The sequence below is a fragment of the Saccostrea cucullata genome, unplaced genomic scaffold, assembly GCF_032062105.1.
Source record: "Saccostrea cucullata isolate Sc308-1 unplaced genomic scaffold, CSIRO_AGI_Scuc_v1 ctg9039, whole genome shotgun sequence".
Lineage (NCBI taxonomy): Eukaryota > Metazoa > Mollusca > Bivalvia > Ostreida > Ostreidae > Saccostrea > Saccostrea cuccullata.
The window spans coordinates 1-16858 of record NW_026929622.1 but is presented as its reverse complement, the minus strand read 5'-3'; the positions used below and the strand labels follow the sequence as shown (position 1 = coordinate 16858).

Genomic DNA, 16858 nt, shown 5'->3' with positions numbered 1-16858 from the left:
TTGTTTTATTCCTTTCTCTGTGTCCAATTGCAACTGTCAACATACGAAGAACAGACATAACATTGATTTCTGAAAACGGAAGCACCGCTTCAATCTTCATTTTTTCATTCGAATCTAGTGCTGTATACGTAAAAGTATACTTGATTTTTAAAGTCTTTGTTGGAACAAAGCAGCCTATGTGTTATGTGTGGACAACTGGAACTTCTTGCTTATCCGCCCCCGTGTTTTTTTGTGTGGCTGTAAATGAATATTTAAAGTGTATAGAAAAATATACAGTCATATACAGATCTTTTTTTTATTAGTAATGTTAAGACTCACAAAGCACTATATGTAGGTGGATTAAAATGATGATGTTAAGTCCGGAATTGATACGCAGTACAGTTAAGGTGCGCAATGGAAATATCGATTAAATTTTGTATTTGAAAATGTATTCGTAATCGGATTGGCGATTATTTTTAGTACATTATTTATATCGGATAATTGTAATTATGATTACTAACTACATATCGAGGACGATTATATTTTATATTTAGACTAGTCACGTGATGCGGCAGTCACGCGATTTTAGCACATTGACTTGAAGTATTGAAGTTACATATACATATCACTAGTGTAAGGGCATAACCAAGTTAAATTTCCAAGTTTGGCATATAAATATTTTCAACATGCATTGTAGTTTCTAAAAAGTGCTGCGATCCTGTCTAAATTCTGCAATTTAATTGTTAAAATTATACTTGTATGACCGCATGCTATATTTTTTGCTGGTCAGCGGCATGAAATATTGATATAATTAATTTGTATTTAAGATTTCATCAGGATCGCGGCACTTTTCAGATACCTTAATAGTTCTTTAGTTGAAATGTAAAAGCTTACATTGATCCATAGAGTGTATGCCCTTGCACTAGATCGATTTATTAAGACCCCCCACATTACCCTCTGATGTACTTGCATACAAATATACGGCAGTGTAAATTAAATACATAATGTACAGAAATTATATTAATAAAATAGTGAAGAAGACATTAAATTCAAGTTATTAGCCCATAGAATATCTGTAAATAATATTTTATCTAATTAGAGAATACATATTTTGTTGAGAAAATATTACTTGATCTGTCTCTCACTGCATACAAACTACGTCACGTTGTAAGAAATGACGTCATATTGACAAGTGTATTGCGATCAGTGACTTGTTTATAACTTGCTATGTGGGATTTAACTAACGACAAAACAACACGCTGTAGTAAGTTTTTATGTAGTTTGATGATTTCTTAATGGTTAAATTAGCAGATAAACTCGTTTTGTGGTATTTTAAAGAAATGTTGAATGACGTATATTTTGTATGATGTCATAGTCAAGTTTTCCCGTACAAATTAGGCTCCGCCTCCTTTTTGTAACCTTAACTGTGCTGCGTAGGTTAAAATGGCAGGTCAACAGGTGATGGCCACTCCTATAGACACCTGATCTCACATGTGGTTTGTCCAGAAGTCCATGTTTTTGCTCTGTTTAAGTTTCGCTTTCTTTAATTGATTTATGAGACTTTTAATTTTACCTTCATCTTTTTCAAAATTCTGCATCACATGGTGTAAGATATGTTTCAGCTTAAAGAGCATCTGAAAACTGTATACTAGGACCAGATGATTATATATAAGATATTGCATGTCGGACAATGAACAGACTTTTGCTAAGTTCAATAGAAAACCTTTCAAAATGCAAAATTGTATCAACAAGCTTTATTAAACAAATGGAGATAATGAACAGTATTCAAAATCAAAAGTCCATAAAACAATACAAAGTAGGAGCAGAGCAAAGACAGATCTCTAAAACATCAGAAAAGGGATTAGGTGCCATGGAGGAGTGAGTATCCCCTGTCGCCCGCTCACAGGCGCCATGTGCTCCTTGTCAAGATCGGGAAATAAAGGGAAAAAAACTGTGTATAAATAATAGATTAAAAATAAATAACTAAACCCTCGGTAAGTATTTGACTCAATGATAAATTGTACTTGCTGACAAGGTCATTATTTCGACCATAAAACTTACGAAATGTTGACTTTAAGCAAGACTGCTAAAATTCAACTTGTTTGTCAATAATTTACCTCGTTTTAGAAATTGTTCATACGTAGAGCAAGCTCTTTCGTATCGAATCAACTGAGACATTTAAACTCCGTATGCGAGTGATGAAGGTATACTGCTGCATAAGTAAGGGAAGTTTACGATAGAAAGGTAATCACTTTTATCATAGATCTTGGTCGTTAGATTACCGTAACGTCTTTCTTAAGTAAAATATACAAATATAAAACAGATGTGTCAGACTCTGTGGTATTTGGAATTTTAAGGTGCATTTTCATAATTTGATATCGATAGTCGGGTGATAAAGGTATATATTGCTGCATAAGTAAGGGGTGTTGACGTTAGAAAAGTTAAAGTCATCACCTGTATCATTGAGCTTGTTTGTTAGATTACCTTTTTCCAAGATTTTGTTAGATCGTCTTTTCCAAGCAAAAATCCAAGTATGAAACATACGTAACGAAACATGTGAGTCATATAATTACTGAAGGAGCCAGATGCACAGTGCTTGGATTGGATGACTAGTTTTCCTTCCCTCCCTCTTATCGTTGACAACGACTTCATACTCTTGTTACTTTGATTGGATGCTTAAACGCTTACTGGGTATTAGCTTTGAAGTCCTCATTTGGAAATACGCAACACGAATCCCATCTGTCTAAATCTTTTCAGTTTTAGTACACATACAGAATCCCAACCAAACTTCACTTTTTACCATATAAATGTAAAGCTGTGACATTTGTTTCTTTCCCGATTTAATTGTTAAATTTAATTCTCCATACAGGATAACATAGATTTTGAAGCGGAAAGGAGTATGATATGTTTCAATTCCCTAAATGGTCATAGACATGATATAAAATATATATTTTTCAGAGGTGTTGATAAAATTTCATGACGTACTAGTTCATGATACCAAAGCATTTTAAACCGCCCAATTCTTAATTTGTAATTTCTTATCTTATAATTATCAAACATAAAACTATACTAAAAAAGCTAGAGTTCATTTTAAAAACATTTTTGTGAAAGATTTCAGGATCGCTGTAATGATTTAATATTTTTAAAATATCACATTAAAATCATTTGATTATTTTCTTACAGACAAACTGGAAAATTTATAATTTCAAAACAAACGACAACGCAAGTGTGGTTATGCCTTTTCATTTTTTTCTAGATTACCCTCCAAACAATGTTGCACAAGAATTCGGAAATAACGGCCACTTATTCCTCTTGACTTTTATTGTTTTCGTTCCCTTATCTAAAAGTGCACCCCTAGATAAGTGAACATGGCGTTTTACTCCAGATACCTTGGGCTTACTCATTCTACATTTCAATATGTCACACAATCGCTTATATAAATAGGAGAAATATATGATTTAGTTTTCTTGTTTGATTGTTTAAGCTGCAATGAAGTTGTTACTAGTTAGTGTTCTAATCTCTCTAGAGGGGATAATTTGCCTTCCTTCTCTTATGGTGAATGATGTATCGGATAAATCCCAGACCTTATCGGATACCACATCGCAAAAAGCCTCAAGTGTTCTCAGAGATATTCTTAACAAGGAAAGCATAGTTCGCCTCTTAGTGGTTCAAAACGTTCAGAAAATAGCAATGGACGCCATTGACAACAGAAATATTACGGAGACTTTGATAAAAAGGCTTGATAATATAACTAAACACGTCAACGCTTTGGAAACAAAGCAAAAGAAAATGGAAATGGAGAACAAAAAACTTTATGACGAACTGAAACTCTTGAGTTCTACAAAAAATGACAATGAAAATTGTTCGAGTGATGACATACATCTCTTAAATGAGACAGATATAACAGTTTATAAGAAAAAAAACTTTGACTCTGCAGAAACAAAATCGTGAACTAATTCTGGAAAATACAGAAATGAAAGCAAAACTTGAGTATTTTTCAAAAATAAACAAGACAAGTCAATCAGGAGCAATATACGATCAGATAAAACAAGATGCTGAAGCAATAAAGGACAAAGATTTGAAAATTCTAAAAAATGAAACATTGCTTCTCAGACAAAAATATGAAAGTCTGTCACACGAAAACGAAGAAATCAAGAAAAACTTACATCAAATAAACAAAGTAATATACGAAGATAGAAACACCAGCAACATGAATACACGGTTACTGACAACCGAGGAATGGGTGACTTTTTCGGCTTTTGTCAACAGAACACTTGGACATATTCTTGAAGATCAAAATAAAGCTAATCAAAAACTCAACAATATTTCTACGAAAATGTCAGGTAACTACGCTTATTCTATAATTTTTACATTTTTAAAACGTATACAGAATTGGCAATTTTATTTTTGTACACTATTTTCAATATTTTGCGAAAATCTATAAAAGCGGTGATAGAGAAGGACAAATCTTGATAACAAATAAATATGCTATTCATCTCTCATGAAACATATGGAGATAACGAACAGTATTTAAGCTCAAAAGTCCGTCCATAAAACAATATAAAATTGGAGCAGAGCAAGCACGGACCTACAAAACCTCAGAAGTGGGATTAGGTGTCATGGAGGAGTGAGCATTTCCTGCCGACCGGTCACATACCACACTTGTTATGATCGGGAAAAAGCAGAGAAATCCGTCGTCAACTCAGAGTATAGATATTGACAATTAACATGAAAAACATCATGCAGTCAGCATTAGACTCAATGATAAACTGTATTTGCTGACAAAGTCATTGCATTAAGAGGTCAAAGAAATTACGAAATAATAACTTTAAACGAGACTGCTGATATTCTTGTTTCATCAACTTGATTGTAAATAATTCATCTCGTTTTAAGAATTAGATCTTAACGCCACGTTTGTAAAATTAAATAATGTCGTCGTTGAGATATAATCTTACTCTTATTCATTTAATTTGATAGTTAAATATAATTATTTTTAAAAATATACATGTATACCGTTCATATTTTCTTCCAGGAAAATTATATTCTTCCACAAAGAAACCCGTTGCATTTTACGCATATATGTCCAAGCATACACCAACGATAACTGTTCAATATCCTTTGACTTTTGATGTCGTGAAAACAAACATTGGAAACGGGTACCATTCCTCTACAGGAGTTTTTATTGTTCCGGAAACTGGAATCTATGTATTCACATGGACAATTAGAATGTATGGTGGTTATAAGCATTCAACGCAATTGATGGTAAATACAAATGAAATAGGAATAATTCACGCTGATGTCAACCATGATTCAGACTTTTCAGGATCGGGGATCGTTGTGACGCATGTCAATGCGGGAGATAACGTTTTTGTGAGGACGCATGCTTCCTGGAATATTGGCGCTATAAATAGCAACTCTTCAGGAAGATCCTCATTCGCAGGCTGGAAACTCTCTTAAACAAACAATGCTCTTAAGTAGAACACAAAAATAAAACTAGATGCTGTCATGAGACAGTAATACCCGCACTGTGTTTGCCTCTAAATGCACACTTCTTCATATTGGGCTTTACAAAGGAGGAAGTCAATATAATTCAATAATTACATAATAATTTACATAATACATGTATTCATCAAATTGAGCATAATATGCTCAGGTAACCATGTAGCTGCATATCTGTAGCTTTATGGTACAAAGATTAATTATTAATATATAAAACCATAACGCTACAGATCTGCAGCTAGTGACCATGTGACTCATGGGCCTCCATCTTATAGGTATTTCATATTCCTAATTCATTACCAGACTGAAATTAAACAACAGAATTAAATTAATGATGTAAATTAGGTTTGATAAAGGGAGGAGGGGAGGGGGGATTTTTGGCACATAATTGGAACTTTTTAAATCTATTTTTTCATATAGATCAACAACAAACAATATTATTCAAATTAGTGTAAAGCGTTTTTGATGAATTTTTTCAAAATGTGCAAAGTTTATTTATATTTGATTAGGCAGAAACTTCTTGAAAGCTGCCATATACACAATCAATTTAGTCAACCCCCACTCCTCTCCCATCAACACACAAACACACACCCTCACACACACACCCTCACCCTCACACACACAAACACACCCTCACACACACAAACACACCTTATTTGCCTGTTTTTGGAAATAGGCCTAGATGGCAAAGTTAAGATAAAACATCTTTTGTAAATGATAATTTTCAATTTGTATTTGCACTGAATACATGTACATATCTGAACCCCTGCATCAGATTGAGCTTGCGTCACGTACCCAACTAAGTACTAGTTTTACCATTGACATTATCATTGTAGATTTCACTGCACGTGCAGTAGGCTACTAGTATGCATCATAGCATGTATGTCAGAAGGAATTATTTCATTTTGTGTTTTAATTGGATTATATTTCATGAAGATGTCAGGACCTAAATAATGACAATCGGTAAGTACAAGTTTTGGTATAGATTTGTGTAAAATAGTCTGAAATACAAACGGTTAGGTTCAAGTTTAAAGGATCAAAGGTCATCCGACGCTACAATAGACGAATTTCACATTCTGAAGAGTTATCCCCCGTTATCAAAGTTACATTCAGTTACAAGATCCAGATTTTTTTTTTCTCGGGGGGAGAGGGGTTTCCAGATCAGAATTTCCTGAGAAGCAAAAAAAAAAAAAAAAAGTTATGGTTGGGACTGTTTTCTAGGGTGGAGGGACACTTAGTGTATCCAAAGTCATTTTTATTTCCTCCAGTGTATATTATAGTCCTGCAAATTCGGGGGTGGGTGGGTGGTTGGTTTAGGGGGCGATCTCCCAATCCACTTCCCTGTCCCTGTAATGACAAATGATCAAGTGACTCCTAAATAGTAGGAAACTTTTTCCATTTGACTATACATAATTTTGTTTCTTGTGTTATTATGTTATATAAATTTAATGGTATAAAGGTTATGAGCCCCTGGAGGTCATCCCCACTCTCCTAATGAGCTGGAAATGTTCACAATATGACTGCATTAAATTAAATAAAAGTGCATCAATGATAAGATTGCTTGACATTTTATTCATGAATTTGTGTCAACCTATATCCTCCTAGAATTAGGAGTGAAAATCGTTCAAAGAGATGGACCACATTAAACTATTTGTATAAACATTTTTTTAAATGTAAAAAAGAAGTAGTAGTTTGCATGTATACATGAACAAACAGGGGTCTCGGAAGGGGTGAGGGGAAAGATCGAGTTAATATTTATTTACGTCTTAATGGTTGAAAACTCCTAAAATGAATGTTGACCTCAAATCTAACTTGTCCTCATTATTTTTCAAGTGGAGGTGTCTCCATATGAGTAAAAAATTCCTGAGAGGGATGTTCAACAACAAACAAAATGACATAAAAACACAATATTGATTTGCGTTAAGAAATATGCAGGGGATTTTTTCCATCATAAATCTTCTTCTCAAGAACAGCAGGGGCATTATTGTCCCCCGTTTTTGGGGGAACATTAAATCTCATTTGTATCAGTCTGTCCATCTTATGGACAGCTATTTTGGGCATTTGTCACAATAAATTTAACCTTAGTCATAACTTTTGAATAATAAGAGATAGTGCTTTCATATTTCACATGTACATAACCACAAAACGTTCTAAATAAACTACACTGTATTAAATTTTTACCCAAGTGAGACCTTGACCTTAAAGTTTTACCTACTTGCCAAAAAATAACATTTTAAATTGATCATTTTGAAAGAGAAAAGAAAGGGCATTCAAATTATACGTGTTTATTACATGTGAAAAAATTTTTCTAAATATATCATGACTTTTGACTCTGTGACCTTGACCTAGAAGTTTCACCTACTTTTCAAAAATATTATAATGTATATATAACTTTTGATTCAAAAGAGATAGAACTTTCATATTTGACATGTACATTACCTGCAACAAAATGTTTCAGAGCATGCTATGATTTTTCCCCTTTGACCTAATTTTCAAAAATTGATATATGATAGGGGTGCATATTTGACACACAATCTGCCATAAATTATGGCATCCCATTCACTAAAACATAGAAAGCAGAGGACCACAATTCTTTGAATTTGCTTGTATAATCTTGATAGATGGGAATATCCTCATATAATGTAGATTCAAGTTTATTATGCCACACCATGATTAGGAATACATGTATAGTTTTTGTCATGTCCGTCCTCCACCCTTCCATCTGTCTTTCCATCAGGCTCAAAGAAACTTTCTAGATATTTTTATCAAAGTTCATATGTTGATGCATACTGATGTAAATATCCAACTGCAGCAATATTTTTTGACTTTGACTTTTCCTTTGACCTTCACTTAACTTTTCTTTAAATTATAGTGTTTAGCTTTATTTCAAAGAAACCATTTAAGTTGTGTAATGAAACTTCACATGATGATACATACTGGTATAAGCTTTACAATGCTTCACTCTTTTTTTACCTTGACCTTTCCTGTGATCGTGACCTCACTTTTCTAAAATTAATGTCTAGATCAGTTTTGAATAAACAATTCAAGATTTATTTATCAAACGTCATATGCTGATGCATACTGATGAGAGCTATTAATACATCAAATTATTTTGACCTTGAATTTTCCTTTCACCTTGACCTCAATTTTTTCAAATATGTAATTATCTAAGTTTTAAATAAACCATTAATTATAGTTTTATCAAACTTCATATGCTAATGGTAAGTTCATACTAATGTAAGCTTCTCAACTGCAACAACATTTTGGCCCCAACCTTTCCTTTGACCTCTCTTTTCTTAGAAAAAGCATTAAGCTCAGTTTCATTAAATCATTCAAGATATTTTTATCAAACATAATATGCTGATATGTATTATTGTGAGCTACTCAACTGCATCAAAAACTTCACCTTCCACATTCCTGTGACCTTTACCTCCATCCTTTTAATATGTATTTCGCTTTGTTTAAAAGAAATAATTTAAGACATTTTAATGTTTAGCTTGCACTTAAACATAATTTGGTGAGGATTTATAATCTATATCCAATTTATTTAGATTTTAGTTTCAATTCTAAAAAAACTGTTCGAGATATTTTCAACAAACTTTATACATTAATTAATACAAATTTTCATGTAGCATGAGTAATATACATCCAGTAGGACATTCATGTCCTATAGACATATTTCTAGTTTTTCAAATCATGACCTCAAAGGCTAGGGTCACGCAACAATTAGGGATCAAAGTGTTATTTAGGAATAAAAGGAAACAAATCTTCAAAGTTATCCTTTTCAAGAACAACAAGAGCATGATTAATATGGAAAAATTCTCAAGGTGTAAATTCTAGTTTGTACAAATCATGACCCCCTGGGTTAGGCAGGGGCCATTTTTTCCTGCCCCTTTTTGCCATCTACATAAAAATGCAAATTCTGAAACCATTTTACATATACACAAAACAAACCAATCATTTTCCAAATGATCATGGTTTAAAGCTAATACATAAAATATAATGGAAGTTCTTGAAAGCAGGGTGATTAAAAATATCAAATATTTAAGAAAAAAAATTCTACTACCCATTTGACACCCCGGGCAAAATGAAAATTTTGCAACGTTACTGCACATCTACATGACAACACCAACCATCTCTTAAAAGATAATTAGGCTACTGAGTCAATTTATGTAAGAGAAGTTCAGGGAAGACGGTGCTTTTTGCATAAAAAACATCATTTTTCGAACCCCATTTGACCCCCCGGGGGGGGGGGGGCAAAATCAAAATTCCGAATCCTTACTGCACATCTACATGACAACACCAACCATATCTCAAAAGATGATTAGGCTACTGTGTAAAATGTAAGAGGAGTTCAGGGAAGACTGGGCTTTTTGCATAAAAAACATCATTTTTCGAACCCCATTTGACCCCCCCCCCCGGGGGGGGGGCAAAATCAAAATTCCGAAACCTTACTGCACATCTACATGACAACACCAACCATATCTCAAAAGATGATTAGGCTACTGTGTAAAATGTAAGAGGAGTTCAGGGAAGACTGGGCTTTTTGCATAAAAAACATCATTTTTCTACCTCCACTTGACCCCCCGGGACAAAATCAAAATTCCGAAACCTTACTGCACATCTACATGACACCACTAACCATCTCTTCAAAGATGATTAGCTTACTGTGTAAAATGTAAGAGGAGTTCAGGGAAGACTGGGCTTTTTGCAAAAAAAAAAAAAACATCATTTTTCTACCTCCACTTGACCCCCCGGGACAAAATCAAAATTCCGAAACCTTACTGCACATCTACATGACACCACCAACCATCTTCCAAAAGATGATTAGCCTACTGTGTAAAATGTAAGAGGAGTTTAGGGAAGACGGGGCTTTTTGAATAAAAATCATCATTTTTCGACCCCCATTTGACCCCCGGGGCAAATTAAAATTCGGAAACCTTACTGCACATAAACATGACACCACCAACCATCTCCCAAAAGATGATTAGCCTACTGTGTAAAATGTAAGAGGAGTTCAGGGAAGAAAAGTGTGACAGACGGACGGACGGACATGAGTAACAACAATATACCCGAACTTTCTTTAGAAAGTGCGGGTATAATTATATATGTCATATTCTAAAATCTACTATAGAAAGTCACACAAGAATAACTGATCAGCATAGACGTTTTGTACTGTGTAATATACGATTATCAAGCCTCTGATAAAAATCTTTAAATAACCTTGGTCGAGAAGCATACTGTATTAATTTACATTATGCTGCCTAAAGACAGGATATTGTTGATATACTCTGTTGTAGAATGAAATAAAAGACGTCAAACTCGTATAGTGGCTTTTGAGAAAATGAAAATGTTTAACTGTTGTGTACATAACATCTTAGAAACATCTTTGACGTCAAAGCATTGGGATGTCATCGTTCAATAAAAATATTTAACAGTAACTAAAAGCGTATATTTAAGGTAAATTAGAAAAGTACTAATGTCTATAATTTACAACATTCTTCGACTCACTAAAGTATTAAATAAGGAAGTCTTTGGACCGAGATATACAAGCAATTTGAGGTCGAAAAAAAAAATCCTCAAAAAGGTATTCACAACCTCACATGAAAATAACACTCTTTCACTTGGTCACTTGGTTTAAGTTTGAATTGCACTATGTCTTCGAGTTTGATAGCATCATATATTTGAACAAAGTCTCCAACAATTGTCTATCTCTTCACTCTACTGTCCGAAGTACTCCTTGATGAATGCATTCTCTTTGGCTTGAATTTACTCCAAAAGCTGATCAATCTGATGATCTATAAGCTTCACTTTCCTCTTCATCTCTGTGAAATCATCTTGTGACTCGGTAAGGTTCTTGCTGTATCTTCTGCGTAATTCTGAGTTAGATTTTCCTGGGTCTCACCCTTGTTACTCGGAATGTTTATGTTACCTGTTTTCTTTCTGGCTAAATTCAATGGTTTTGACTTCTTTGCTGATAGCTTTACAAAGGTTTTGTAGCGAAATGTTTTCACCATCGTACTCACGTGCAATGTTTTTTCCTTATTTAAGCTGGTAGCTTGTAGTTATGACTAGAAAAAGTAAAGCTCGATTTATCTCTTGTTTTTTCCTATGTTCTCTAAACTCTTGACATGAGATTCCAAGATGTCTCCATAATTTCTTAAACTAATGGCGTCATTTCTAGGAGCAGGAAGTTCCATGAGTGATCTCATATGAGCGTTAATAATTTTCTGTGGCTGACAAAATCGTTCTTAAATTTGAGCAGAGCTATAACTGTTTTAAAAATGGCATTTGTAAGTACAAATCCTGCTATTGTTTGTGCTGCTGCGTCGCGTAATTGAGCTTTGAGATAGCTAAAGTTTTGAATTGGTGTCAATGTATGGTTGCAAACAATCGCTGATCTACAGGAATCCCAAAATGTATTCCATTCTAATACATCTCCTTAAAAATGCGGTAGATCTTATCTTGGTAATCGGTGATTATTTGTCGCGTGTTGGGGTTAAATTGACAAAACATTTTCATGGTTATTTTATGCGATGAGAATAGAGGCAAGGAAATTGTAAACAAGCAGTTTGAGTTAACTGTATCTGACATGTTAACGTTACTATCATGAATTTTCTCTGACGGGTATTAAACAATCAACATTGCCATTCAAAGTTTTACATGGAAAAATTTTAAGTTTGCAAAATTTTACAATCTAATCCATACATGTTCTCATCGTATTTGCATTTTCTATTTCGATGTCCTCTTCAGAAAATGCCTACGGTATGCGGTTGTCGAATTGTAGGATTTGTCTTGTCAGCGCGAAAGACTATTTCTGATTATGTTTATTTTCTCGGTAATTTCTTAATTTACTAAGAAAGTCAAAAAATCGCCCAAATAGTTTTGTTACTGTGGATCTTTTTTTTTGGCTCGTATAGCTTTTAGTCTTCCCCAATACGCCACGAATAATCACTGATTACCAAGGTTAGATTTTCCGCATTCCGTAGCACCTGATCCCACCTGTGATGTTTTTGGAGGTCCTTGTTTGCTCTGCCTCCTTTTTGTACTGTTTTATAGACTTTTGATCTTGAATTCTGTTTGTTATCTCCGTATGTTTCACGTACTACATTGTGTGTAGAATGAAATGTGTAGAATAAAATAAAAGACGAATATAAATATTATAGTTGTTTATCTGAAGCTCTCATAAGTGGTGAGTACATAACGTCGTAGAAACCTTTAAGACGTCATAGCATCATGACGTCATCGTTCAGTAAAGTCATCTACATTATCATGACTATATAGATCAAGGTAAATTAGAAAAGTACTAATATCAATATCTCACAACATACCCATTCACGTGACCTATCCAGCACATATCAAATCAATATACCCCCTCCAAATGTAATATACTTTCCAAATAGTACTCAAAATGTTCTTTTCATTTGAACACGCAAGAAGCCTTATAATTGGTGTTACTTAGTGCAATTCGAACATTATGGTTATTATTGATAGTCTTTTATTTGAATGAATGTTCATGTTTTAATGGACCTGTTTAAAGACATGAAAATTGATAAAACACGATTGGAGTCCTTGATTCTCTTTACCATAATAAAATGAAACATGTTTCTTTTAATCCTCAGTTTTTATCATTGATCTAATTTTTCGGCCATAAAAAGTGTACCTATGTTTTGTCATTTATCAAAGAAGTTTATAGCATCTTTAATTTTGTTTAAACATTTGTCTTTTAAAAAGCGTTGGCACATTTAACGCTTATCTTTGTAGGTCATTTGTAATCTATTGAGGGACCTATCTAATATGCTGTTTTATTTTTATTTTTTCTTTGTCAAAATTCTACAAACTGCTGTGATGATTTAATGTTTAGTATCTTGACAAAGTATTTCAATGTAAATCTAGCATTTTCAGATATCATGTTGGACATAGCATCTATATTTTTGGTATCCCCACAAGTTGACCAGTTTGACTGTTATATTTTACCCCCCCCCTTTTTTTAAATTATTGAATTCATTTGAAAAGTTGACCAGTTTGACTGTTATATTTTAACCCCCCCCCACACCTTTTTAAATTATTGAATGCATTTGAAAAGTTGACCAGTTTGACTGTTATATTTTAACCCCCCCCCCCACCTTTTTAAATTATTGAATCCATTTGAAAAGTATACAGCTGTACATTGTTAAAGATTATTTTTCACGTTTTCACGTATAACAATTATTTTTTAATTATGAGTTCTTCGTTGATTTATTTAAAAATAATAAATTTACCATAGCTCTCATTTCCATTTTCTTGGCAGAGATCTTTTATGAACAGTTTTCAGCTCATTGACGTGACCATGCTTACTTAACAAGTGAATTTCTTTGCAAGGACAATGGTAAAACAATCATGGAATTGTCTATGTTTAAAAGCTCTATTATAACATTTTATGCTGAAAAAATTAAATTTAATTCCTCTATATATATTCATTATGATCAATTGTATATTGTATTACGTTTTAAATGGCCCTTGTAGATGCTGAATCGAAATAAATAATAATGAAATTTGTGAAGATAATAATAAAATTATTAACGCTCAAAAGTCTATTCAAGCAATACAACTCAGATGCAGAGCAAACAGGGTCTCTAAAACATCAGATTTGGGATTAGGTACCATGGAGGAGTGAGCATCCCGTGCCGACCGTTCAATCCCACCGTGTACTTCTTGAAATGATTTAGAAAAACGGAAAATTTTATGTTACCACTTTTAGTTGTTAATACGTCATATATATGTCTTAATATTGAGCTGAAGGGTACGCCAAGTAGTTCCTTCTTATTTAGAAGTTTTTTGAAAAATTGTTGCTTAATATGAATACAAACATGGCCTGCTGATACCGGTGTGCCATTTGTACCCATGGAAATTCAAACAGATTGCTGGAAGACGTGATCCACAAAACTGCATTCAAATTAAAAATCGGAAACTCGAGTATCCCTTTAATATCATACAGAATTGAAAAATAAAAAAAAAACTTTCAATTACATCGAATATACTGTTATAGGAAAAAGAACTTGCGGCAGACCAGATAATGCAGATAAAAAAACAAAAAAAAAAAAACTCACAAAAACGAGTAAACTTCTAATAAACTTATTAAAATTGGAGAAGCGTTTCAACCCCTTTCTCTGGTTTCTTGAAAAAGAGTGGGCACACTGGGGGTCACCAGAGAAGCACACACTTTCAAAGCCCCCTATATAAAATAATTAAACGCAAAGTTTACACACTATAAAGAGCAGCGTTCAAACAATTTGATTTCATTTTTCTTATTAAAAGAAAAATGCCTAAGATGCAAAATCAAAGTAACTAGGCCTAGTATATGATAATGAATACTTAATTTGACAGATTCCCAACAAAATTAGGAAGAAATTTGAAGATTTTCAACGGTTCCCTAAAAACTCCTGGATTATTGATTATGTTTGTTATTCTGTAATGGAACATCAAAAACATCAAAAAAATAAAAATTAAATGGACTAGTGTACCTTTAGCACCGGCTTAATTTTCTGTTGATATTCTTCATATATCTGCATTTTCCATTCCAAATTCTTCATTCTCTAGATTGTATAATAATTTGTTGCACTGCTTTAATCTCCATCTACGTTTTAATGAAGAAAAATTTGTCCCCTCTCTCCTTATCAAATTCTTTTAAATACCTTATTTAGTGTAGCCAAATCCCTAAATACTGAGTACTTTTCATATAAGCCTGCATTCTTGAAAGAATTGTTTCAGTGGTCATTAACACCTCTGTCTTTTGTTCAAATATCGGACTGTCTCAGGTAAATCAAAAGCAAAGTTTTAAATACGATATATGCCTCACACAATTCTGTATTAAAAAATATCAGACAGTTTTCGGCCCTAACGGGCCTCAAACTGCCTCAAACTGTCTGATATTTTTCAATACAGAACTGCATTCGGTATATATCCAATACGTAAGAAGATATTCATGATTATTTACAACGCAACAAAGAATATATCATACAGAAAATGAATCCAGCATAGCGTTATACATTATGTAAATACAAAATTCAGAATTTTGGCTCATCTCGACGTCTTCGCCTTGATAGAAAACAAAAGAGGCACTTCCTGTCTTAATGAAAACTCCACATCAAAGAAAACGTAATCTAGAACTAACCTGACATAAGACCTATTTACTGGTATGCAATGCATATATGTTTAATGACATTAATTGCTTTTGTTTCCTAATTCAAACTAACAGTTTTATCTATAATTGCACATCTTGTCATATATATCTTTTATATCCTTGTGCTTTCCTTACTTACAAACAAACATTTGAGGGCTGTGTTTGCATTTTTCACAATGAAGTTAACTGTCTTAAAGTGGCTTTTTATTATATTTTCAATCTCTTTAAATGAGATTTATTGTCTACTTTCTATAACGAGAAATCACTTATTGGATAATTCTCAGTCCTTACCGAATACAACTGGAGAAAAGGTATCTAATGTTCTAAGGAATATTCTGAATCAAGAGAGCTTAGTGCGCCTCTCAATGGTACAGAACCTCCAGAAAATAGTAATGGATATTATTGACAACAAAAATATTACTGAAAGTATGATAAGAAGACTTGATGATATAACCGAAAAATTTCATGCGTTGGAGACAAGACAACAGAAAATGGAAGAGAAGTATTCAAGACTAAATGACGATTTAAAATCCATATGTTCTTCAAAAGGTTGCATCAGGAATCTTACGGTAGATAATGCTCATGTTTTAAATGAAACAGAGATATCATTTCTTTAAAAGCAAACATCCTCTCTGCAAAAGAAAAATCGAGAACTTAGTGTGGAAAATTCGGAATTGAAAACTCGAATGGAAGAGTTCATCAAAGCAAACAAGACAAATTATCAATGTGACCAGTTAAAACACGAAATAAAATTATTCAAAGAAATATATGTTGACAATCTAAAAAATGAGACCTTACCTCTTAGACAAGAAATTGGAAGTCTGTCAAACAAAAACGATGTTCTGGAGAAAAAGTTAATTCAGATAAACAAAACAATAAACGAAGATAGAAAAGCTGATGAGTTTATTTCACGATTAGGGAAAGCCGAAGGAAACTTCATCACTTTTTCTGCTTTTGTCAATACAACAATCGGACGTATCCTTGAAATTCAAGATAATGCTACCAAAACAGTGATCAGAATTTCTAATCAGCTATCAGGTAAATACACTTTTATGCCTAATTGATGCATAATAATTAAGGGGCAGAAATTATTTGCAACAGCATTGCTGATTACTTTATTAAGGCCTCTGTTGAATGTTTATTACCTTATACTCAAAGAGAAATTCTTCAGAATCACCTGTCAGTTTTTGAATATTATATCCCGAAGAATCGAAATTA

General features: G+C 33.2%; 1 protein-coding gene across 1 annotated transcript; it reads left to right on the top strand.

Annotated features, from left to right (window-relative positions):
* The first annotated feature begins 3335 nt into the window (after nt 1-3335).
* On the top strand, nt 3336-5466 carry LOC134281472 (complement C1q-like protein 3). Its single transcript, XM_062763932.1, has 2 exons — nt 3336-4322; nt 5012-5466. The coding sequence occupies exons 1-2, from the start codon at nt 3953-3955 to the stop codon at nt 5434-5436; spliced, it is 795 nt and encodes a 264-aa protein (XP_062619916.1). The 5' UTR covers nt 3336-3952; the 3' UTR covers nt 5437-5466.
* Nucleotides 5467-16858: the final 11392 nt, after the last annotated feature.

Coding starts and splice junctions, on each gene's coding strand:
- LOC134281472 (XM_062763932.1), top strand. CDS start 3,953: ATGAAAGCAAAACTTGAGTATTTTTCAAAAATAAACAAGACAAGTCAA. Junction 4,323..5,011: donor TATTTCTACGAAAATGTCAG/GTAACTACGCTT, acceptor ATTTTCTTCCAG/GAAAATTATATTCTTCCACA.